Source organism: Macrotis lagotis, chromosome 2 (genome assembly GCF_037893015.1).
Source record: "Macrotis lagotis isolate mMagLag1 chromosome 2, bilby.v1.9.chrom.fasta, whole genome shotgun sequence".
NCBI classification, from domain to species: domain Eukaryota; kingdom Metazoa; phylum Chordata; class Mammalia; order Peramelemorphia; family Peramelidae; genus Macrotis; species Macrotis lagotis.
In genome coordinates this window covers 240743743-240769882 of record NC_133659.1, presented here as the reverse complement: position 1 = coordinate 240769882, position 26140 = coordinate 240743743, and the positions used below count along the sequence as shown (strand labels likewise).

At 36.8% G+C, this 26140-nt stretch overlaps 1 protein-coding gene and 1 long non-coding RNA gene across 5 annotated transcripts in view; one reads left to right on the top strand and one right to left on the bottom strand.

Moving 5' to 3' along the window:
* The window catches only part of LOC141514496 (uncharacterized), a 96694-nt gene that overhangs the window by 44121 nt on the left and 26433 nt on the right, over positions 1 to 26140 (top strand). Inside the window, exons 1-2 of one of the 4 annotated variants that reach the window (XR_012476039.1) lie at positions 6157 to 9448; positions 10102 to 10320. This is a non-coding gene — a long non-coding RNA (uncharacterized LOC141514496). Of the gene's footprint in view, positions 1 to 6156; positions 10321 to 26140 lie in introns of those variants that run through there. The other 3 variants (XR_012476038.1, XR_012476040.1, XR_012476037.1) reach the window with 3 other exon arrangements.
* SERPINE1 (serpin family E member 1) lies at positions 6044 to 19880 on the bottom strand. The gene is made up of 9 exons (XM_074225385.1): positions 19721 to 19880; positions 18731 to 18996; positions 17839 to 18072; positions 12968 to 13162; positions 12254 to 12452; positions 10162 to 10262; positions 9933 to 10019; positions 8920 to 9003; positions 6044 to 7557 (listed from the first exon to the last, which is right to left on the bottom strand). The coding sequence occupies exons 2-9, from the start codon at positions 18993 to 18995 to the stop codon at positions 7520 to 7522; spliced, it is 1203 nt and encodes a 400-aa protein (XP_074081486.1). The 5' UTR covers position 18996; positions 19721 to 19880; the 3' UTR covers positions 6044 to 7519.

Below are 26140 nucleotides of genomic sequence, written 5' to 3'. Positions count from 1 at the left end.
GCATATGCTTCCATATGCTTATACATTGCATTTCTAAAAACAAACGTTTTTTACTATCGTACCAACTTAGATGAGATGTAGTGACAGTGAATACAATTGCTAGATAACAGCGAATACTTAAGGAGGAGGTATGTTTTGAGATGACAGTTTCAAAAGGGCTAGAAACTGTTAAAATATGAGTTCAATTAAAATCTCCCTTCCCCTAAGCAAAAAAATGTGTTTTATGGGAAGAGCGATTTAGCCCTTGAAAAAACAATAGGAAACCAGAATTACTTATTTTTTGGTAACAAAGATATATTAATATGCAGTGTATAGTACAACTTCAAGAAATATATCACTAATTCACTACAGGAAGTTCCCACTTGATATTTTAAAGAAAGAAAATTCATTGGTACATTCACATTGTTTTATACAAGGTTATATACATAGACACTTTTTAGAAATCAGTTTTAGATATACAATTTCCCTTAATTAAGATTCATTTGTGGAAGGGTACTACAGCTCTCACTGACATCAGTAAGTTAACTTTACCTGTTTATTTTCTGCTGCATCTTACAGAAGTGTAAACTTTTTCATATGTGTGTGTGTGTATGGCTCATATATATACACACATGTATATATGTGTGTGTGTCTCTTGTGTGTGTATATGTATGTGTATGTATATATGTATATATATACATGCAGAGAGAGAGTGTGTACATATATTGACTTGTTACTCATGTTGTTAAAATTGTTTTTTTGTTTTAAGATTTTCTTTTTGCAAGGCAAATGGGGTTAAGTGGCTTGCTCTGAGGCTGGATTTGAACTCAGGACCTCCTGACTCCAGGGCCGGTGCTCTATCCACTGCACCACCTAGCCACCCCCTAAAATTGGTTTTTAAAAGGTGATGTAAATAGTGATTTCCTTAATGAAAAATACATATTTTGTATTGTTCTAATTCAGAGGAAAAGCCTTTTAATCTCTAAGTTCTGTATAGCTAATGTATAAGTGTAAATATTATCAGATAGGTTTAAATTTTTTTAACAGTTGCAAGTCTGGGAAGAATATATAAAATAAACTTTTTATTTAAAGTTGTGATTATGTGCTACATGAAACATGCATGGGGGATCCCGAGGATATGGCAAAATGTCTTAAGTCAAATCGGATGTTCATTAAAAACAACAGTATTACATTTCAAAAAAAATGCACTGCTTTACAAAATTCTTCTCTCAATAGAAGATTTGCTCTACAAACATTTGTCCTTGGGAAACTCAAGAAGGTAGATTCAGGTCAGCACTAGACAAGAAATTTTCCCTTTTTTGGATAGAAGCCTAGATTCTAGGATCATATTACCCTTAGCTAATCCCTCTTTTTTAGCCAAAAAGTCAAATTCTAGAATTCTTTTACTTGAAGCAGAAGACATGGGAGAGGTAGACATTCACCCAGCAACCTGAGAGGAAGATTGGAAAGAAGATAACATAATTCTCTCAAATACATGTCAGTCATGAAAAAAGGAACCAGATGATCAAATACTAAAAACTCCTGAGAGTTGATTATCATGATAAGAGATTGGTCATCATTGAGGAGAGTAGGGCATCTCTCTTAAATTTCATTGAGATTGTACTGAGGCAATAGTTTCTTCCCCCTTTCTCCCTTTGCCTACCATTGCTGTGTACATTATCCTTAAAGACAATCTGATAAGGGGAAATAAGAAATTTTCCATCTTAATTATTCTCTTCTGGGTGAATACCTAGATGATTGCTACAGAGATTATGTAGATGAAATTTTACATTCTTTTAACCCTCCTTTTTTTTAAAATCAGTTTTTTTTAAAGCAACAAACCCATGGGGTCAGCTAGGCACAGTGGATAGAACAGTGGCTCTGGAGTCAGGACCTGAGTTCAAATTCGGACTCAGACACTTATTAATTACTTGGCTGTGTGGCCTTGGGCAAGCCACTTAACCCCATTACCTTGCAAAAAGAAAACTAAAAAACAAACAAACAAACTAAACCATCTTAAAATAATGAGGAAAACTGGTTAATAAGGGCCCAGGTCCAAGAGCATGTATTATTCTCTGCTTGCTTTCATTCTACAATATGGAAACTTCTGATAATGAGCAATTAAATGGTTAGTATTGTGTTAGTTAGTTAGTATTGTGTTAGTTAGTATTCAAAAAGTCTTCTAATTGACTTTGGAGCATAAAGAATTGCTGAATTAACAGGTTCTAAACTAAAGCTGAGTGTGTATACAGAAAAAAAAAGACCTCTCCTCCCTGCCACCTTTCCCCTATCTCCTAAGCTTTAAGTAGGAGGACTGACTAGAATTTCGGGATAAAGGAGTCACCTGGCCAAATTCTTTCACCTGGCACTATGAGTACATAGTACCTCTGTTTCTTTTGAATAAATTCTTTCCTGATATTAGGCAAACAGACATTTTCAAGTGAGTTTGTATCACCTGATGAATTTTGGAGATCCATAGAGCCTGTCTATAACAAGAGTTAGTACAAGTGTCCACTGGCCATGGTATCAGTAGGCAAAAAAAATCAGGAGGTTACTGAGTAACAGCCTTGAGGTAAATATGCCCTGGTATTGATCTTGTGGTTATTATGATGTCTGAATAGATTTCAGTTTTATAGTTAAGCAACAGCAGCCTAGTCCAGGCCCTCCCAGCTAGATGACATCTAGTATTTTCCCCTTCTCTGACACCTGAAGTAGCAGAAGTAATCTGGTCCAGCACTGGATAACCTATCCCACAAAGAGCTAAGTGATAGAACTCTGGCCTTGAAGTTAGGAAAACATGAATTCAAATCTAGCCATAGATATTTATTAACTCTGTTACCTGGGCAAGGTATTTAAACTTTGTCTCAGTTTCCTTATTTGCAAAGTGGGAAGAATAATAGTGCCTACCTTTCAGGGTTGTTGTAAGTATATATACATATATATATATATATATATATATATATATATATATATATATATAAGATAATTGTAAAGTACATAACATAATGCTTGACCCATAGAAGGCATGATATAATTGTTGTTATTGTTATTATTATTATTATAATACCTAAGAGAATGTTATCAGGACTATTCAAAGGCAGAAAAATTCCAGGACAGGAGCAATTGAGGATCTCCTTGGCCACACATGTGGCTCACTACCATGGTTCTTTAAGTTTGGCCCTGTTCTACTTAGGGACTTTGTGTGGGCAAGAGAAAAGTATTATTTCTATTTGGGAAGGAATGTTGTGTACCAGTTGTGTTTCCCATTAAATCCCTTTGCTAAAGAACTGTATCTAATCATCATTGAGGTAAAACACTTGTGTAAGCTCATGAACTAGTTTTAGGAAGCCGGGAATTCATAGGGTTACCCATAAACCTTGAGAGTTTAACAACTGCTCCTCTGGGAGTGGCAATTTCCTAGTGCTGGTATGGACTTGAGGAGTGAGCCCAGAGGACATGACACTTCTATAGAAAAGCTGTAATAAAAAAAGTAAAAAAATAATATTTTAATTATATTTTATGCTAAATACTTATTGAATTGAAAACTTGGATATACTTTTTATGTTTGGTCTGCCCCAGCAGCAGATTCTAGAGACTCTCGCTCTAGCTAAGTGCAATTGAGTAAATGTAGTTGTCATGGACCTTTCCCATAAACTTGTCCTTAGTGTTGAGAAACCTTCATTTACTGCATTCGGAGAATTTTCTGGAAGAAAAGTGGAAAAGGGATGATCAGATATATCATTTTCCTTTTCTAGGCTAGCAGTTAATTCATCTTGGAGGTCAGTCAGCAAAATCCAATTTGATAGAAACACATCTCCACCTTCTAAAGAGAATAACCTGTAAGCTCATTAAGTTTTTATGAAACCCTTTATATTCCTCCAGTTTAGGTTTTTGCATCTCATCAGTAGTCTTAGTTGTCTCTGATTAGAGGACTGGAAAGTGGAGCAAAAAATCTTGTCCCAACTTCAGGCTCAGATGCATTAATCAAATTTTCATTTCGCATTAAACTGCACCACTTGGTTTCTACTCCTCCATGATCATGCCCTCTCCCCCCCACCCCATTCTGAGTACCCTCTGCTCTCCCCATCCAGTTTTCACCTTTTTTTGGCATGTTGTCTTGCCCCATTCCATTGGAAATTCCTTGAGCAATGGTGTGGACCGAAACTTGGGCATCTCATCTGGAACAGCATACATGTGAAGCAGCATGGATGACTGGGATCAGCTGTTAGCCTTCAGATTCCTTTTCATTCAAAGGAAATCACAAGTGGCTGAAATAATTTTTGTTTCCAAATCATTCTACTGATGTGCTTGACTGAAGTGTGTAGGCTTTTTGCAGAAGATCTGACTGACCTTTTTTCTGTGAACATTTGTGATAGCCCATTCTGTACCACCCTACATTTCACCTTAGCATTCTTGTTTTCTTTTTTTTTCTTTTCTTCTCTCCTTTCACCTCAGCCCTGTCCCTGCCCTGCCACCAGATATAACTTTCTGTTGAAGCTATTCTTTGGCTGGTTGGTTTTAGTACTGTAAACTGCTTCTGAGCAAACACAGAAATTTAGCAAAATTATGTAAACTTGATCCTGAAGTTTTAGAATGGCAAATAAATGTACAATTGTTTACATAACAAAAACAAACAAATAAATAATAAATAAATTCCTTGAGGGTTGGGATTATATATTTGTATCCTCAATGCCTGGCATTTAATAAATTTGTATCATATTGCATTGCATTAAACATGTAAATTGGAAAGTAATATTTTTGATATATTTATTGAACTCAGTCATGAAAATACCAATTATTTAGTTTTCTTTATATCAGACATTATGGTTTTATAGTTTCCAAGTATAGACCATGTATATTTCTGGGTAAGTTAATTTCTGAGTATTTTGTGGTTTCTTGTTCATTGTAAATGAGATTTTGCTTATTCAGGCAACAAACATTTATTAAAATCTTACCATGTGCCAGCCTACTTATGAGCTTATATTCTAATAGAAAAGACAAATGAATAAATAAATGTTTCTTTAAAATATATACATAGTTATAGAAGGTGGGGAGGTGGATTGGGAGGGATAGGATAGGACAAAAGACCTCCTACAGAAAGAAATTCAATTTAACCTTGAAGGAAATAAAGGGTTCTAAGAGTTGTTGAGGGAAAGACTTCTAGTTTTGAGGCATTCTACCATTTACCATTGTAAAGGCAAGAAGATAAGTGATGAAGTTTTCTATTTGAAGAACAGCAAATATGTTAATATGTTGGATGTGCACAGGATAGGAGAAAGTCTAGGGCAGAAAAGGAAGTCTGCGAAGAGATTTAAATGCCAAAAAGGACTTTATATTTGATCTTATAGGTAATTTCATTTTTAAATGATTGGTCTTTATTACTAAGATATAAAAATGTACATGGTTTTTGAGGGTGGGGGCTTCTTTCAATTAAAAATAATTATGAAAATATAAATATGAGTTTCTATTGAAGTGATTTCTGACCAGACTAGTGTTTCTAGTTTTGAAGGCATTTTTAAATGAAATTTTTGTAAAGTTTGAGGAAGTTACAAAGAAAGAAATTACAAAGTCCATTCCCTCAAGAAGTTTATAAACACATAAAAACTAAGTAACAATATAGAAACTAAAGATTATCAGAAGTATGTGAGATATGGCAATATCCTAAAGGAGTAATACAGATAATAAATAATGTTACAGAAGTTTAGAAAGGTGAACGGGGGGTGGGGGGTGGAGAAATGATTGGTGAATTTGGTTTGCACTTTAAAGAATTAGTAAAGGGGAATGGGATTCCAAGATAGAGTGGACTAATCAGTCCCAGCAAAAATAGGAGGTAAGGTTCTCCTTGCCGTATTTTGGGGGAATGGAGGTAACATGTTTCAGGATATAACCTTGCTTTTTTGAAGCTGACATCTAGGACAATCACACCTCCACATAAAATGTACCTGCTTGCTACCACTTAAAATGGATACCTGGCTAATTCTCTGTACTTGTTTTTAACCCTTGGTAGGCTACAATTTCTATTCTGTGCATTTCTTTAGGATTTCTTTCAGATGTAGCAACTTGTTAATATAACCTTTGGTCTGACACCACATACCACATAGAATAAAAGAAAAAGGAACCATTTTGAGTGTTTTATTAGTTTTTTAAATTATTTTATTTACATATAAAAAGTAGATAAAAAAGTTAATTATATACAAATTGCTTCAAGAAAATTCAGATCAATAATTTTGTATCACATTGTGAGTAATATATATAGCTCTCACCATTCAGTGCATGATAAAAATTAGTAGGAAAGATAATGAAGGACTCTACTTAATGTAGCTTGCTATAGAACTCATATATAGTGTAGTGATTGAGTTCCACCATTTCCTGTCAATATTCCATCTCATATAATTAGGAAATATTCAATTTTAAAAAATTCTTATTTCTCCTAACTTGACCTCTATGACACAACTCCAGGAGACTATGAAATGGATTTCCACTGACAGGACCTAACTACCTTCTAATAATAGGTGGTAGTTGGCATGTGTAAGGACTTGACCTATACACCCCTCTGAGTCAAACTAAAAATGAAAGCACCTGTAAGCTTCTCTAGCCTGAAATGAGAAATTATAGGCATTTATGTGGTCACAAGGTGGCATTGCAGGGCTTATTATACACTAGTAATGGTTTTCTTTCCTAATGAACTCAGTAAATTTTGCTAGGGCTAAGGAGCTTCATTGTTCTCTCCTACACAGAAGCAGAATAAGTGCAAATAACAATAACAATATACAAATATATTAAATCTTCTTGACATCTGTCATACACACACACACACACACACACAGTTTAGGTAGACATACAATATTCACACATACTATGCTAATGATTCTCTTGTTCCCAGAAAATAAAATTGGAAAAGATCCACTCCTATTTATCTGTCTCTTCTTCCTCAAAAAGGATGAGAGGAACAAAAGATTAGCTTCTCTGAGTAAGCAAAATCACTTAGAGTTCAAAGTAATCTTTGCATTGTTTTTCTAGGTACTGTGCCAAAGTGAGTCTTGGTGCCATCTGAGAGTATTTTTGCCTATCCTTAGAAGGCCTCTTTTTGGAGGGGATGATGGTCAATATCCAGTTAGAACAGGATTGAAGTATGTTCTTTCTACTGACCTCCTTCGGTGAACAATGAAGGCAACATGACTGGGAAGCAGATAGCAGATACACTAAAACTCCCATTATTCTTGTTTTTTTCTTTCTCAGGGTCTTAATGGGAATCAGGGTACAGAGGATTGGCCAAATAGAAGCAGATTGTCTGAGTGACCCTGAAAGTCTTAAAATATAGCTTCAGCCCCTCTTGGAAATTCACTGTCTGCCTCCCCCATTATGGAAGGAAAGAAGACTCAGAGCCTTTGTGTGAGAGGCCCAAGACCTGAGGTTAAGATTTTAAAAGGGAAAAATGGTTGTTTTTTCCTCTTTTTCTAGAAAAAAATGGGGAAAAAAAGAGGTTTTTTGTGTGTCACTTTTTAGTTTTGTTTGAAATGAGTGTTCCTTTTTCATTTTCTTAGGGTTCCATCACTTGTCCCATGAAAAGAATTGTTCCTAGAGGAAATAAAAGAAATTTTAGAATTTTAGGTTTGTCTTTTTTCAAGGCAATGGGACAAAGTGACTTGTTCAAGATCATATAGGTAATTATTAAGTGTCTGAGGCTGGATTTGAACTCAGGTCCTCCTGACTCCAGGGCCAGTGCTCTATTCACTGTGCCACCTAGCTGCCCCTAAATTTTAGAACCAAAGAGGATTGTAAGGTTCATTGCCCATCTTTGCCCTTCAATTGATGAAGAAAATAAGGCTTAGAATGAATAACTTATCTCATGTCTGACAGAGCTGGAAGTGGATTTCAGACCCTGGTTACCAATCTGGCACTCTTCTACTTCATCATAGTGCCTCAACTAGTTGGAAATTACCATATTTCCCCACAAATAAGACATACCCTTTTCTGAAAAATTTGGGATCTAAAAACTGGAAGCCTCTTATACACTGGTTGTAGATTTTTTTTTACTTGCATTTTTTGCTTTTTTGTGCTTGTTGTCTTCACATTCATTGTTTCTCATTTGTTACCACTCTATTAGGTTACATTTTGCCACATTCTGTGCAGAAATGGCTCAGAAAAGATTTTTGTATTCAAGTTAACAGTGATCCAGTTTGCAAAAGTGAATGGAAATCATGCTGCTGAATGTCAGTTTAGTCCTCTTCCTACAACTGAGAAAACAAGCCAAGACTGGCTACAGGAAGAAGAAACCCTACTGAAAATACCATGACAGAAAGCCATGAGAGGCAAGTCAGCCAAAAGGCCTAATTTAGAGAGGGAATTGAAGAGATGGATTGAAGAACAAAGGGCAAGTGGAATACCTGTGCCCACAAAGATTGTTCAGTCTGAGGCAAGAAGAATTTCTGATGAAAAAGAAGTTACTGATTTCAAAAGAGACACATTGGTACTTCAGGTTCATGAAACTGAATGGACTAAGCATGTATTCACATACCAGACTTGCCCAAAAGATGTCTGAAAGTTATGAGCAGAAGGTCCTTGAATTGAAATTCCAGGCCCCCCAAATCAAGTTGCATCTTATGCATGGGACAGTCTTATACATGGGGAAATATGGTAAATGTAACTGAATGGTGGTGACTAAGCATAATTTTCCTTAGAACTTCCCTAAGAACGGAGATGATCTTTTTGAGTCTCTTCTATTGAAAATGTAATACTCTTTTTTTTTTTAAGGTTTTTACAAGGCAATGGGGTTAAGTGGCTTGCCCAAGGCCACACAGCTAGGTAATTATTAAGTGTTTGAGGTCTGATTTGAACTCAGGTACTTCTGACTCCAGGGGTCCTTTATCCACTGCGCCACCTAGCTGCCCTGAAAATGTAATACTCTTCAGAGTACTGTGGTATTTTCCAATCCCTTACCTGTGGGGTTGTGCCTGACTACAAAGAGGAAGGGTCTATCCATGATGATCTCCTGGGGAGCCATTCGAGCAGAGACAACAATGGCTGGAAGAGAAAACAAAAATAAACACAAACCTCTTAAAGCTAAGAAATAAGAATCAACATCCTTGTCAAATAATTACTCTGTCTTGATAATAGAATTAAAAAATGGTTTGGGAGAAAGTCTAAGTTTTCTCCCTCCCCCCAAAAAGATGAAACCCAATAACCTTGAACAATCAGGGATATTCCCTAAAAATCTTGGTTTCTATTAACCTTTTATTATCTGTGACTTTATCTAAAGGAGTCTTTTTGTCAATTTATCAATCTGTACTATGTCTTGGGGTTCATAGAATTATAGATCCAGCACTAGAAGATACATTAGAGCTTATCTAGTCCAAACTTCTCATTTTATAGGTCAGAAAACCAAGGGTGATTAAGTGACTTGCCCAAGGTCATATAGGCAGTAAGCATCTGAAAATGGGATTTGAATCCAAGTTCTCTGACTAAACAGGTGATTTTACTTTTCCTTTTTTTTTCTTTTTCAACTTCCACATATTTATTAATCATTGTTTAAAAGCTAGTCTTTTGGAGACTTTTCAATAACCAGTATCCTACAGGAGCTACAGAGGGAAGAAATCAAGTTTTTTTTTGAAAGCAAAACTCCCACTTTTAAACAGAAATGTGATTGAAGAAAGTCTTGGTAAATGTATGAATGAAAGCTATGTTCCTTTCCTTGAACAGAGAAGGAACTGCTTTGTAAAGTGAAAAGTACCGTGAATTGGGAAATAAGTTTAGTTCACACTGAGATGGACTTGGAAGACTAGGCTATACCCTAAGTCATCCTTGGGGAACAAAAGACTAGTTAACCAGTTCCTGTATCTTTGGAGTAATAAACTTTTTCTTCAGTGCCTAGAGTTTTTTCAAGGACTGCTCCCTTACACCATCCCTTACCTTTACCTCTCACCCTGCCCTATTTCTGATTGAGCCAGACTTACCAGTAGTTGAGGATGCCATAGTACCACTCTCATTCACCTCAATCTTCACCTTTTGTAAGGCCTGGGACACACAGAGTATTTCTTGGTCTGAGACAACAATAGATACAAGAGCCAGTCAACCATATTCTGTATGTTGTTCCCCCTCCCCCTGCCCCCTGCACATTTACAGATAATTTAAGTGCCCAGAGGTTGGGAGAAGAACCAAGATAATGCCAAGAGGATTCCTCACCAGAAAGTCTCGTGAAATCTGCCAGCCTTGGGTTAAACATGTCCTTCATCCCCAAGTTCTCCAGAGGCCTTTTCAGGTCAGCTTCACTCTCCAGGGAAAACCTGCAAAATCAGAGGACTTAACTCAATTTCAGCATACACATCATTAGCAGAATCTAAGGTAATGTTCTTCCCAAAAGTCTTGTTATTAAACAATCTATTGTCCTCTTTGCCAAGAGATAATATTGTTGAATATTGAACTGGTTAAAAGAGTGTAGAGTGAGATATTTATTTGTTTGCAAGGTCTGTTCATCTAAGAAGTAGATTTCTGTTATTGATGAGATTCTTAATTCAGTAAGCATTTTTAAAGTGAGTCACAGTGCTAGGAATTGGAAACATGAAGGACAAAAACAAAACTGTCTCTTCCTTCAAGAAACCTACATTTCACTAGGGGGAAGCAGTATGGGACACAGTATATTGTATTTTAGAAGGAAGGTTTAAAGGAGACAATGGAGAGATGATAAAAAATATAATAAGAAAAGTTTGAGGTGGGAGAGGGCAGCAGCAATTATATGAGGTAAACCTTGAAGCAAGATAGATATTCTGAAAGGCAGAGATGAAGAAAGAGGGTGTTCCAAAATAGGAATGTACAGATACTTGAAATAGGCAGACTGTTGAGTTTGGGGAACAGCTAGTAGATTCATTTAGCTGGAATATAGAATGTATAAGGAGCAGTAATGAGACAAAGATGGAAAAGTCAGATTATGGAAGGGAATTACTGAAAATTTTTGATCAGGAAAGTGACATGGTCATACTGTTTTCATTACAATATTTTGCATCATTGTGAAAGGATACTTGAAGTTGGGGAAACAAACTAACTATGAGACTATGATAATAGTAATGGAGAAGGGTGATGAAAGCTCTAGTGGTAGGGTGATAGAAGTGGGAGATGCTGAGGAGGTAGAATTAATGTGACTTCGCAAACTGGAGGTGAGGGAAAGATAAAGTCAGAAATCTCTCGAAGTTTACAAGTATGGGTAAGGTTTAATATCAAGGTATCTCCACTAGATATCTGTTGGTGCCCTAAACACAAGCATTTGGAGATAAAAGAAAAGAGAAGTGGATCTGGTTTGTTTATGTTGAATTTGAGGTGCTGATTGGACATTGTCTTGGGAGATGCCTAGCAGACATTTGGAAAATATTGGCCTGGAATTCTGGAGATAAAATTAGGGATAAATATATAGGTTTGGAAGTTATGGCCAGTGATTGATTCCTTTCCTTAAATAAGCCCCAAAATTTTGGTATTGTTTTACCCAATCTGGTTGAGAGTCAAGGGCAAATTCTTGTGAAAGGACATTTCAAAAAAAAATTTCATTTGTAGACTTTGTTTTCTAGTTAGTCATGAAGAGAGCTCAAGCAGAGAAGCTTTTGAGCTCTTTACTTCTCACCAGGACATGACTGATTGCCACAATTTTTGTTTTTTTTTAAAGAACAAAAAAAAAAGAAAAGCACACATAAAAAGGCAGCTATTAAAAGCATCTGAAAAATTGGGGCAGACACTGGGAAAGGTTTTCTTGGAGTTCTGAAATTACCTAACTTCACCCCTAATCACCCCCTCTTCCTTCTTTTAGAAGGATTTTTATTTTTAATTTGCTTTATTAACTGAGGCTTTACCTAAAAACTTCAGGTTAGGTTTACTAATTCAATAGAAGAGATATTTACACACCCCCTTTTCTTTTAAAATTTTGAAGAATTGGAGAAATCTTTTTAAAAAATTGATATCTCAGACTTGCCCTACCCTCACTCTCCCAGTACAGATTTCTGTTTTCTTGTGACTGGCTCTTACTTTGTATTTTAGAGGGCAAGAGACCAGAGACAGACTCCAATACTCTATGCCTCACCAAAAGCAAAAGGAAGGGACTGTTTTTAATCCATTTCAGACTACCAGAAATTTTTTTGGGGGGAGTATCAGAGCCTGAGGAAAATAGATAAGCAAGTCACAAGAGTATTCTGAATTTATCTTGAGGGAAGGGGCCTGATACAGATGGTAAAGATGAGGGGGGGAGGGGGAGGGGGAGGGGGAGGGGAGAAAAACCTTTCTTGGTAGAACTTACTTGGGCAGAACCAGGAGACGAGGCAGTTTGGTCATATTGCCTTTCCATTGACTGATGAGCTGGGCATCTAAGATATTGGTGAGGGCAGAGAGGGGCACTTCCTTTTCATAGGGGGCAGCAATGAACATACTGAGAGTGTCACCATGATAGGGAAGTTCCACAATGTCATAGTAGTGCCCACTGGGAGTCAAGAACTCAGCTAGAAAGAACAAGAAAATGACATGGGGAAGAAAAGTTTACCAATGATGAAAATAGTCCTTGCAACCCAACCCCATCTTAAGGAGGATCTCTCCACTTTTCTTATCCTTAAAATTTCTCAGATACATGCCTGGAATTCATGTTTAAGTTTCTTTCATTTTCCGTTCTCTTCCTCCTTCCTCTATTCTTTTGCTTATCATCATTGTCTTAGTACCATCACAGTATCTTTAGATTTCAGTTGTCTCTTCTTAGCCTTATTTTCTTCCCTTTCCACCTCCTTACCTAAGTATATAACCTGAGAATCTACTCCTATTTACCCATACTTTCCCACCCTCCATTCTCATTACAGCAAGATTTTCTAGGTGCAAAAATCTCCTTTTGAGCTAAAGGTAAAGAATGGAGAAAGCATTGGATTGAGAACTGGGAACTTCTGAATTTAAGCCAGGTTATGCTCTTCTTATGAATAATGGATTTATTCAGTCTTGGATGGAGAAAAAGAGGAGTACTTGTACTTACTACAACTGAACTTGTTGGTCTGGGCCATCATGGGTACAAAGATAGTACTTCCATCAGATTTGTGGAAGAGACGATGGTGGGTGCCCTTGGTTGGAAAAGGCAGCTTCCACTGGCCTTTGAAGTAGAGTGCGTTGACCAACACCATTTTAGTCAACTGGTCCACAGCTCCCTCTCCTAGCAAGTTGCTGATCATGCCTAAGTGGAAAGGAAAGAAAAAATTCAATGGTCAGAAGATTTCACTTCTTTGAATTTATTGTTCATCCCTAGTCTTAGATTCTCTGCTGGATATATTTATAGAGGTACCAAAACTAGAGAAATTCAGAGGTTATTCAGGCCAATCAGAACCTATCTAAGGATCCTATTTATGACCTTCTCCACAAGTGATCTTCTAGGCTTTTATTGAACAGTACTAGTGAAGGGGAACCCACTATTTCCTGCACACTATCTCTTGTCACTTTGGGGAAGCTATAATAATTAGAAAGTTTTTCTTTTCAATAAACTAATAAAATTATGTAATTTCTACTCATTATTCTTCCTGTCATTCTATTCTCTGGGGCCAAGTTGTTTAGGTTTAATCCATCTTCTACATTTTAAGACAACTTTCACTTTCCTCCTATAACTTCTGTTCTCCAGGAACATCATTTGTTCTTTCAGTTGATCCTCATATGGCATGATGTTGAGATCTTTTACCCATCCTTGTCACCTTTTTTTGCACATGAATCTTCAATGTCCTTCCTAAAATTGGCTCCCCAGAACTGAATATAATACTTCAGACATGATCTGATCAAGGCAGAGTGCATGGGACTATTACCTTTCTCATTTGGGATATACTGATGAAAAATATTACTACAAATACTCTATTTTTAGACTCAGATCTGCCAGAAACAATTTAATATAAAATAAATCTATACCTAAGCCATCATAGGTTTCATGAAACCTATTTAGAGGTATATTTCAGAAGAATAGTCAGCATGGAAACAGCCAGGAAATTTAGAAAAAAGGAGATGTGTGCTAAATTCTTAGTTAAGATCTAAATTCTTTTTCGCCCCCTTGGGAAGGATAATTAAAACTTGGTTTTACTTCTTTATAGCTCTTACAAACCATTCCATAAGATATTGCTCCTCTACAAAGTTTATTTTATTTTATGACTTATTCTTCCTTGTCTGGTCCCAGTGTTTGGCATAATATGCTTGAGAAAAAGGGAAAATTAGTGTAAATTGGCACAGTTGCAATACAAAAAATTGGTTGAAAATCTGTCTTCAATAGATCAACAGTAATATTATATTTCATTATTATTCTATCTGCCTCATACATCAAGCAAGAACATAAAATTGAAGACTCAGGCCAAGACAAAGACAATAACTAAATGATTCAGTGAATAGGAGAGAGGCCTTGGAGTCAAAGAAACCTTATTTCAAATTATGCCACAGACACTTACTAGCTGTGTGACCCAGAACAAATTTCCTAATTTTTCTTGACTTTTACCTACTTTATATGCTTGTCATGAGTCCTCAGAAGCTTGCTTCTGAGACAGCTTAAGGCAAAAAGGACAGTTAACTACTTGTCCTATGTACAGAGAAGACATGTCACTAGACCGTATTATAGTGAAATTTCCAAGTCAAATTCCCAACAAATGCCTTTTTAAAATGAACTGTGAAAAGTTTAACTGAATATGTAATTGCATTGCCACAATGGAACAACCAGTTGCATTTATTGTTATGCACTTTTATCTGTTACTTGCTAGCTACAAATGCATTTTTTAAGAAAATATTAAGTATCCATACTAGTGTGCAAAATTTCTACAAAGTGTTATAAATAAATTGTTACCCTTGAGGACCATATGTATTCCTTCTAATTATGTTCCATTTTTGTTAGGTAGTAGATTTAGCCATCTAATAGGTCTAATAGGCATCTAGTAGATCTAATAATGGGAAAGTATTGCTAGTAACAGGTTCTAAAATAGGGAAAGAAAATTATCATGTTGCTTTCCATTACTTTCATTGCTCTAAGACTGCAGCTTTCTTATACAACTTGACAAGACCTGATTAAGCAACTATCAATTGAATACTTCTGGATAAAGTCAGCCTTTCAATTTCAGTATGGAAGGTACCTAAAGACCTAGAAAAAAAACCACTAGAAAATTATTATAATATATGACAGGAGTCTATGGAATCAGTTCTTCATGATTTGGGATATGCTCTACATCATTTCTGCACTAAGTAGAACACATTAAAATTATCCTTTCATCACTGAGTGAATGAATCTAATAAACTGAGATACTCCAATTAGACAGAGCAATGATAAGGTTTGGAATTTTTTGAATAACCAGCTGTGGCAAATATGTGGTGGCTTTCATTCATTAAAATTATCAGGACAGTTTTAAGAATTAAGAATACTTACTGATCTCTGTCTATGAAGTTATATCTTTATGTTGTCAGACTAGAAGTACAGTGTTAGTCCAGCCATTCACATGCTTTTGGCCCCATGAAGGATGAATATGAGACTGAGTAGTCTGTTGTGATGTGTGGGCACTCAAACTCCCTACCAGGGATTCTTAGTGTAAAATATGTGCTTCTGCCAAGGTTTTTGATATAGAATAGGTAACTGAGTGGACTTGCTGACCTTTACAACCTATCTTGTTACAGTATGTATAAAATTTTGAGATGAGGATGTAATTGTAATATTTTTAGATTCAACAAATAACACTCTCCAGATGAAGTTAATAGATATATTGGAAGAATGAGTTTTTGGATTTAGAATATTAGTTCTATAACAGCCATAGCTAAGTTAATCAGCTTATCCACTTGCCAACTTACCAGTAGAATAAAGTTCCAGTTGCCTTTATATTTTGAACACCTCAATCCCAGATAAACATTGTTGATATGCATACCTTTCTGGCTACTGTTGGCTAATTGAAGAGATGGCTGAAGACTCATGTATACTGAAACACTGGCTTTTATCTTTACCTGTTGCAATTTTTTTCTTTTCCTTCTTTTCTTTCTCATTTGCCTTAATAACTTAGATATCCTGAGGATCTTGCCCTCCTAACAAGATTTTTTCCTCCTTTTTTTCGGAAGTGGTCATTCTTGGTCTCTGGCTCATCTCTCTCTTGCCAACCTTAATGACTGAATAAGTATTGCCTCAGTCAAACTGTGACTGGGAAGACCTAGCTTTAAAAAGTCAAGGTCTTCCACTGAACCCAGGGCCATCCCTAACCATCCTAATCCATATCTGGCCACTGGACTCAGAAGACTCCAAAGGAGAAAGTGAAGCTGGTGACTTAACACAACACTGCCTTCACTCAAATCCAATTTACTTGCATGTCATGGCATCACCTCCATGATGTCATGTTCTTCCTCAGGAATGAAGGACAAACAATAGATACCCCAATTCAAGGCAGAATAATTATGTTAGTTGGCATACTGTTATGACTTTGAGAATAGTCTTTGTTGGGCAGTTAGGTGGCACAGTAGATAGAGTACCAACTCTGGAGTCAGGAAGATCTGAGTTCAAATTTAACCTCAGATACTTAATAATTACCTAGCTGTGTGACCTTGGGCAAATCACTTAACCCCATTGCCTTGCAAAAAAAAAAAAGAAAAAAGAAAATGTCTCTTGGAGAACAGTCTTTGTTATATTACTGTTTTGCTGAATTTGAAAAAAAGCAAAACACAGAGAACTCCACAATTTAGACAATTAAAGTAATATTAGTCAATAGACTAGCTTGATGAAAATCCTAGAATTAATATAAGATATACTTCAAATTATGCATATTTTAAAAACTCCTTTTCAGTTTCTCTAGGAATATTAAATAATATTTCTCTAGTCTATGTCCTTTCCAGATTCTTCCCTTTAGAAAGGTAGAAAAAAACAAAGGCTAGGCTTTCTTAGGAAATGGAAAAAGGATGATAATCAAAATTAACTTTTGTCTTTTTTTTTTACTACCTGAAGTGATTATCTCAATGATCCACCTAAGGACAGTGCTCTCTTTTTCATTCAAAGTTAAGGTACTGACCTCAGGAATCCAAGTTAAGATATAAACTTCTTTTCAGTCTTTAAGGGGAGTTGTGTATGTTGGAACTGAGTGGTGACTGTTCTGGAATATTAACTAAAAACTAGATTTTAATGTTTAATTGATTCATGATTCCTATAGCTGTTATTTCAAATCATCTTGAGTAGTGAGTCATGTCTATACCATTTTGGATATCTTTCCAACTTAGAAATGACTTAGATATAAATTAATCTTGAAATAAATAAAAAATATTTCCAGCAGATTCAATTTTTAACTTCAGAGTATATTCTTATATTGTTTCTTTGAAAAATGCCATTCCTCCTGTAATGTAGTTTCACATTATATTAGCAAATTATATTAATATAGCCTTTTTGTTTATCAGACCAGATTGTTATTGTCTGAGAGTCTGAAGTGAATTAATTTCTCCTCCACCTCTATCTTCTGCTATGTGATCTTTTATATTCAATATTACAAAAAGTAGTGGGGAAAAGCAAATCCATCATATATTTCTAGTCTTCTTCTGCCCTTGTAAAGAACAGACTTTTTTCATAAGGGTCACTCCCGTTGGTTAGAACTCAAGACCTTAAGCTTTATGTAATGTTTTGTGTTTTGTCATACTTATTTCTGTTTTTTTCCCATTCATTTGTTCATGCATTTATCCAACAAACATTCATTAAGCATCTACTCTCATTAGGCATTAGGCATTAGGGCTATAAAAAGATTACCTCAGACACCATTTTGTAGTTGTTCTTAGAGTCAGTTCAAGAGATTTGATTGACAGGGTAGAGTTAAGATTCACTTTTGCTGCAAGTCCCCAAGGTAGTTTAAATAAGATCTCTACTTTTGCTGATCTTCTTACCTTTTGTGTGCCTCTGTACCCAGTCATTCACAATGAACCGGGCCCTGTCTCCCTCAGTGAAGTCCACTTGCTTGACCATGCTCCGGAATATTTTGAAGAAGTAGGGCATAAAGCCCTGGACAAGTTCCAAATCACGCTGGATGAAGATGGCATTAGCTGTACTAAATTCATCTTTGTTCCAAGGTGCCATTAGCTCCTTGTAGAGCTTTTGGAGAGCAGGGGCCAGACCTTTCTCTACACAGTAGCAAAAAAGAGAAGAAACATCAAGTTCATAGAATCAGAGATTCTTTAGGTTGGGTTGGATCCTGCCACAGACAAATTTACCCTCAACCCATTTCAGGTCCAGTGTTTCTCTTACCATACATTTTCATGGAAGATTTCATACCTTCCCTTCTCCATCACTATTTCTGCCTTACTTTATCAGATGTCTTAGTTTTATAACCCTTTTGTAACTTGTATAGTTAGCCACTGGATCTCCTTCTGAGGGTCCCCCCCCCCAAGTTATCCTGAGACTAAGCAAAGTTTAAGTTCTGGTGAATATTGTCAAAGAAAGATGCTGTAGTCCTTGTATCTTAGCAACATATAAATTTATCCTGGCTAACTAATATGTGAACCTTCCCTTGGTTCCCTAGTATACTGGTACCCTGGTAACCTGGATGCCATTAGGTATTATTTCTCTATTAGATTATTTCTCTATTATTATCTATTAAATAAATAATAGATAAATTAGATAAATAATACCTAATAGCATCCAGGGTACCTTATGTATCACCTAATTAAGCATGATCATTTTACTATGAGGAAATAGAGGTTCAGAGACATTAAATCACTTACTCAAGGACACACAGGTCACCCCCCTTTTCCTTCCCATTCCCTTCCAGAAAGATCTCACCTTCAATGTTATATTCCATTGCAGCTTGGATCTGCTCCCTAGTGTTCCCTCCAGTTGTCAGTTGCAACATAGCTAGCACTGAGGCTACTCCATAGGGTGAGAAGACCACATTGCCATCTTCAGTGGTTTGGACCACTTCCCGAAACACTTTCATCCCAAAGTCTGTGACCATTTGAGCTACTTGGAGATTGTATTGAGGCAAAGAATCCCCTACATCAAGTATGAGGATCAAGGAGAGACAAGCAAAGGCCCTGAAGAACTGCATCCTAGAGCAGGGAAAGATGAAAAAATAATGTAATCTTTGGAAAGGGAGAAGAGACTTGACAGAGATAGGAAAGGAAGTCTCTTTGTTGTTAGGATAAGGGCAGAAATGAGGATGGTGATCTGGACTGAACAAGACAGCCTGAGCCATCTGAGAAATTCAAGGGATGGTCCCTTCCTACCTGCTTCTCTTACTCTAACTGATTCTTTATCTCTTCTAAAGTCCCAAGTTGCTTTAGGTACATAGTTCTATCACTCTTGGTGGGCCTTGATTCTTTGAGAAACTTGGAGAATCCTTACTGTTCCCAATCTTTCTCCCTCTGTTCTATACACCTAGAGAGTAAATTATAGGAGTATCTTTTTATAGTGAATTTTATTTTCTCAAAATAACTTTTATGAGAAGGTTGGAAAAAAGAAGTCTCTTCCCCCCCTTCTTTTTGTCCATGAGAGAAAACAAATATTTGAGGAAAGTGGTAAGGAACTCAGAATGTAGTAGGTGGAAAGGATTGACTCATTTAATCAGTGCCTGGCTCCCTGCTTCAGATTTTGCCCCAATCCTTTTTGAATTGCCTAGGTCATTCTACTGAATGATGTTTGCTGCATCTCATCCCATAAAGCTAAGAGGAAAAACAGCTAATGATTTTGATGCTTAGGCCAAGGAGTCAGGGAGGGCATTTTCTACCCTGGCCAAAAAAAAGGGGAAATTGAAGGATATGGTCTCTGCCTTACCTGAAAGTTTTCAAAAATCTTTTAGAGGAATTGGTGGTGGTTGCTGTCTTCGATTTGCCCAGCTGTAGCTGTGGTAATCGTGTAGAACAGGAGCTAGGGTAAAGTTCTGAGTAGAGCAGTTGTTCAGAGGATGTAGCTGCTGTCTTTTGGCCTGTGGACTCTTCTCTTAATAACCCCTTCAGGCAGGAAGTCTGATGAACTCATCCAACTCCCCACCCACTTTCCAAAGGTTTCTGGAAATCTGCCCAGACACCAAGAGTCTGGCTTCTCATCACTCCAGACTGAGGGGGAGAGTGTGTGTGTGGTGTGTGTGTGTGTGTGTGTGTGTGTGTGTGCGTGCACACGCTCATGTGCATGTGCACATATGAATTTACATGTTTGCACACTTCTGTGCACATATGTGTCTGTCTTTGTTTAAGTTCATGTATTTATGAGGATACAAGGAGGAAATGCTTTCTAGCTCAATAGAATGCTACCTCTTAACTCTCAACCCCTGTATTTTGTCTCTTCAGTCCTTTCTCCTTTAGCCCCTTGCTATTCTGTCACCTACCAACTAGTTAGCAATGATGCCTGGTATTCTTGGTTATCCATGTTAAACACAAAAAGGGTACTTGAAGCTCTTTTGCTTTTCCCAAGGAGAAGACTGGCAATGAAGTTGCAGAAGAAACTAGGGTCTTTGGACTATAGATTTAGAGTTGGAAAGTCATTTTACAGATGAGAAAATGGAGTCAGAGAGAGACTTGCTCTCTGCACAGGAAATAAGTGGTAGAGAATTGGGAAATGAGTACAGTTTCTGACTCCAAGTCATAAAATCTTTCCACTATAATTCTAAGTCCTGACATATTCCACTTACTCTCTACTTCAGTGACTTCAGGGAAGGCTTTCATCCTCTGTTGTGGGTAGCTAAGTGGCATAGTGGATAGAAGGCCGGCCTGGAGTTAGGAAGTTGAGTACAAATCCAGTCTCAGATATTAACTATGTGACTTAGGGCAAATCAATGTTTATCTCAGTTTCCTGATCCTAAAAATTAACTGGAGAGAAGGAAATAGCAAACCATTCTAGTATCTTTGCCAAGAAAACTCCAGATGGGGTCACAAAGACTTGGACATGACCGAAATGACTAAACAACAACATTTGTGCCTTAAAGGTATCAATACTGCCAGAGAGCTTGTAGAATGTCATATAGTCAGATGGTTATAATTTCTGAAACCCTGGAAGTCTTTTGAAAACCTTTTCATGGGATCCTCTATGTTAAAACTGTTTTCATAATGCTAATATATCACTTGTTTATTTAAATACTTAAATACTCATTACATATAGTTATTTTTCATAAAAATATTATATCTTAATATATGAGTTGTTTAAAATTCATAAATATTTTAAAGTTTATTAGTTTTATTTTTTTTTTATTTTTTTTCAAGGCAAATGGGGTTAAAGTGGCTTGCCCAAGGCCACACAGCTAGGTAATTATTAAGTGTCTGAGACCGGATTTGAACCCAGGTACTCCTGACTCCAGGGCCGGTGCTTTATCCACTGCACCACCTAGCAGCCCCAGTTTTAATTTTTTATGTGGTAGATATTGATAGATATGTCATAAAATCCATATAAAGAAATACTTTTTCTAAAGAGTCTATGTAGGAGTCCTGAAACCTGGAGGTCTGAGGATCACTGCTCTAGGAAAATAGAACTGGTGGCAATTGTCCTACTAATCTCTGTTGCTTTCTTTTTTTGCTTGTCTGTCTGCCCATCTGCCAACTCTTGATGATGCCGGGGTGACTCCTCTGCCCTCCAGGGATATATTCTCAGAAAGCTGGTGTGTTCAGACTTTGGTGGGGCCTTTTCAGGTTTGATCTTGTGTTAGCATCTCTGCCTAGTTAGGGTCTGAGGCATGCCATTTAGGGAGGTAAAGTCTTAAAACTTTCTAGCTGCAAAGTGCCCTTGTATTATGTCTCGGCAAGGTAAGTCTGGTCATGGTAGTGGTTCAATATGAGTAGAGATTGTTTCATTCTTTGTAATTGTATTCCTAGTACTGAGCTCACAGTAGGAGATGAATAAATGCTTGTTGATTGATTCTGTTTCTGAGTAGATGTTTATTACTACTATCAACAATGTCAGAAACCCAGTCCTCTAGGAATATAATAATGGTATATATTATTGTTTATAATAGTATATTTAGAATATAAATAATGACAAATTATATAATGATATAATATAATGTATAATATTTATGTATCATATAATTAGGATATGTTATTATAATAAAATAATATACATGTTTTAAAATAATTAGAGGCAGTAGATAGAATGCGAAGTCTACAATCAAGAAAATAAGCTTAAATCTGGCCTCAGATATTTATTCAGACACAGATGAGTAAGTGTGACCCTGGACAAGTCATTTAACTGCTTCAGTTTCATCAACTGTGAAATGCAGATAATAACACCTACCTCTCAGGATTGTTTTAAAGATTAAATAACATCTGCACATGAGCTAACTTAGTACAATGCTTGACCCAAAGCAGACACTTAATAAAATGCTTGTTTTTCTTCCTTTCTATAGAAAATTTAGATAGTACATGGTCTCTGGTTTTTATTTTATTTTATTTTTATGGGTTTTTTTTGGTTTTTGCAAGGCAGTGGGGTTAAGTGATTTACTAAGGTCATACAGCTAGGTAATTATTAAGTGTCTGAGGTCAAATCGAACTCAGGTCCTCCTGATTCCAGGGAGAGTGCTCTATTCACTGAGCCACCTAGATGCCCCTGGTCTCTGATTTTTAAAAGATGAAAATAAACAGGGCAAGCATCAAGAAATAGAAAACTCCATGAACAGAGGCATGAAAGGAATAAGATTTCATAGTACATTGGGGACAGGAACAGTTCAGTTTGACTGAAGCATGGAAGAGAGTAAAACAAGATAAGGACTGGAAAAGAACTCTGGTCTTCTTCTTGACCTCTTACTAAGGCGTGTCACCCTCAGAAAAAAGGAAGCTTAGGAAAATTATAATAGGTAGGAGGTGTTAGGAATTGAGGCCAAAGGTTGCTGCTTAACTGAGGGCCCAGGGCTGAGGCCACTGACTTTCCTTTTACTACCTAAAGAGATGAGATAGGAGAGATCGTTCAGAATCCAGATCCTATAGTTTTTCCTTCTTCCCTTATTCTTCTCCGTGATCTTGATACCTTCTCTCCCCTTTCCCCATAGCACAAATCTTTCCATAAATCACTGAGTTATCTCTTTGTGGTCCCAGGAAGGTTACTCAACATTGACTCTCATTGTTCCCCAGTAGGAACACTTCTACATCCCTTCTCAAAAGTCAGGCCTTGACTCAAGGGGCTGTGTCATTGATTTCTCCTCTTTCAGCCTTATAGAAAATGACCTCTTAAGGCCTCACCTCTGAAAGGGGTCTGGGGTAAAGGGGAAAAAAGGCCCACTTCCAAATTCAGTCAATCAGGAAAAGTCTCTCCATAGATTCCTCAGAAGATGATATGTAATGATGCCAATGACTGGTCTCATCTCAGAGCTGAGTCTTTCTTATGACCCCTTCCTTACCCCTACCCATTAAGCAGGGGTCACTTCTCTTCCTTTCTGTTACTTTTACTTTCAGTTCTCAAGTTCCCCTCGTGGTTCTTCTGAATTTTTCTTCTTTTCTACTGCTGTAGTTGTCATTTTCCTGCTCCTCCTCTCTCTCCCTAGATAACCTTATATTCCTGTAAAAATACAAAACTCTGATTCTCCCTGTGGTCTACTCTGACTCCTAGCCTCCCTTCCCAGCTTTTATTTTTTTTCCTAATGAGATTCTTTTCTCTCTAGTCACTTTCTCTGTATTCTCACTTCAATTTGCTGTCCATTCTTTCTCATCTTATCTTCCCTTTTACAGTCAAAATGTAAAAGCTTTCCCCTTGGGGGGTTGGGGGAAGAAGAGAGATCTGAGGTCTCCAGACTGTCCATAGCTCTGGGGAATGTTGGGAAAGACCTCCAGATTTCCAGTGATTTCATTTCACTCTGGAGGTGGAGGATGAGGGTGCCCTAACAACTCAGCAGATCTATTTCTGACTTTGGTTACTCTCCAAACTACACATCACCCAAAATAGGCCCTGTTTTGGTTTTTTTTCCCCCTGTTCACAGGAAGGCTGAGGGGGGAAAAAAACTTTCTTTCTGTTCCCAGTTCTTTTTATTCAACCTCATAGGCCTGGATCACTTTTGCAAAGGGAAGATCAAGCAGAAGCCTCCCAATGACCCTTGCCTGAATGACCTTTTCCTGCCCATGTCCTAACCATAGCCCTGATCACTTCCAGGAAGCCTTTCTTTTCACTTCAACTCCAGCAATTGAATCTATACCACTTAGCATCTCAGGACATTAGAGTTGGAAGGGACCTGAAAAATCACCTCAAAAGCTTGAATGAAAACTTCTTTTCTGTTCTGTGATAGTCTTGGTGTCCTCAATTTTCCTCTTATTAGATTTAAGTTCTTTGAAAGCAGATTCTATGTCCTCTCTGTATCTCAGCAGCTAGTAGAGGAAACTGAAGCTTGCCTGAGGTCACACCAATAGAGAACTGCACCACTCACTCTAGCATTTTCACAGGACACATATTACTAATAAATACTGATTGAAAACATAGCTAGAGGGGTGGCTAGGTGACATAGTGGATAAAGCACGGGCCTTGGAGTCAGGAATACCTGGGTTCAAATCCTGTCTCAGACACTTAAAAATTACCTAGCTGTGTGGCCTTGGGCAAGCCTCTTAACCCCATTTGCCTTGTAAAAAAAAGAAAGAAAGAAAGAAAACATAGCTAGAAGGAAGAGAGAAAATATTCCTATCCCACCTTTTTGCAGAGGTGGGAGAGTCACAGGTGTTATTTTTACATATTTTTCAGATTTTTGCTGAACTGATTAGTTATGCTAATTTCCCCTTTTTCTTTTTATCTTTAAAAAATACAATTTGTATTATGGAATAGCTCTCTGGAAAGGGGAGGGAAAGAGAAACAAAGGTGATGTAAAAAAAGACAAATGAAAACCTATTTTAAGAGAAAAAATAGGTTGAATAAAATTAAATTCTTCCCTCACCATCCACCATTATTCTTCCCAGCTTATCCAGTGAATCCTGATCTTTCTATCCTTATTCTCCCTTCTCTATAATTCTCTTTTGTCAGTCTTGCTTCTGTTATAGTGAATTTCATCTTTGTTATGTTTGTAATTACAATTATGGTTCTTATCCAGATATTATAATCTTCAGAAACTTGCTAGTCATATTTCTCATTTTATAAATAAACCAAGGTATAGAAATGATCAATGATTTCCTTACACTTAGACTGTGAAGGTTCCTTGAAGGTGAGGGGGAAGGGAAGAACTATGGCTATTACTTAGTCATACAATAGAGTGTAAGGGCTTGAGGGAAGGGATCAGTTTTCCCTATTCTTTGTGTCCAAAGTAGTATTATATATTAGGTCCTTTGTAAATTCGTTGATTATGTTTCTCTTAGATTCCCCCTCAAAACTTATCACCATCATTAGACTGATGAACCCTGTGTGATGGATAGTTTATTTTTTAATAAATATTTTTAAAATTTTTTTCCAATTACATTCAATGGTAGTTTTTGCCAATCGTTTTTTTTGCAGTTTTGAGTTTTACAATTTTTCTCCCTCCCTCCCAACTTCCCTTCCTCCTGTACCCAACAGAAAGCTGATATAGGCTTTACATTTGTAACCAGGCTAAACATTGATTGAAATTGAATGTGTTATGAGAGAAGAATCAGATCCAAATGGAAGAAAGAAAACATTAGAGATAACATAATTACATAATACATGACAACTTTTAAAAATTGAAGATAATAAGCTTTGGTCTTCATTTAAACTTCACAGTTCCTTCTCTGGAATGAATGGTATTTTTCTATCTCAAGTCTTTTAAAATTGTCTTTGATTATTGTACTGCTGAAATGAACAAGTCCATCATGATTGATCATCAACCCAAATTCTTGTTAGTTTGTATAATGATCTTCTTGCTCTGCTCATTTCACTAAGCATCAATTCATACAAGTCTTTCCAGGCTTTTCTGAAATCCCATCCCTCCTGATTTCTTATAGAACAATAGTGTTCCATCATATACATATACCACAGTTTGTTCAGTCATTCCCTGATGATGGGCAACCCCTCAATTTCCAATTCTTTGCCATTACCAAAAGAGCTTCTATGAATATTTTTGTTTATATGGGATTTTTATCCTTTTTCATGATCTCTTCAGGGTACAGACCCAGTAGTGGTATTGCAGGATCAAAGGGTATGCACATTTTTCTTGCCATTTGGGCATATTTCCAAATTGCTCTCCAGAAAGGTTGGATCAGTTGTGATGGATATTTTAATAGAAAAGTCCTAGAGAGTAACCCAAGGTCACACAGTTAGTAAGGTTCTGAGGTTGGATTTCAATCCAGA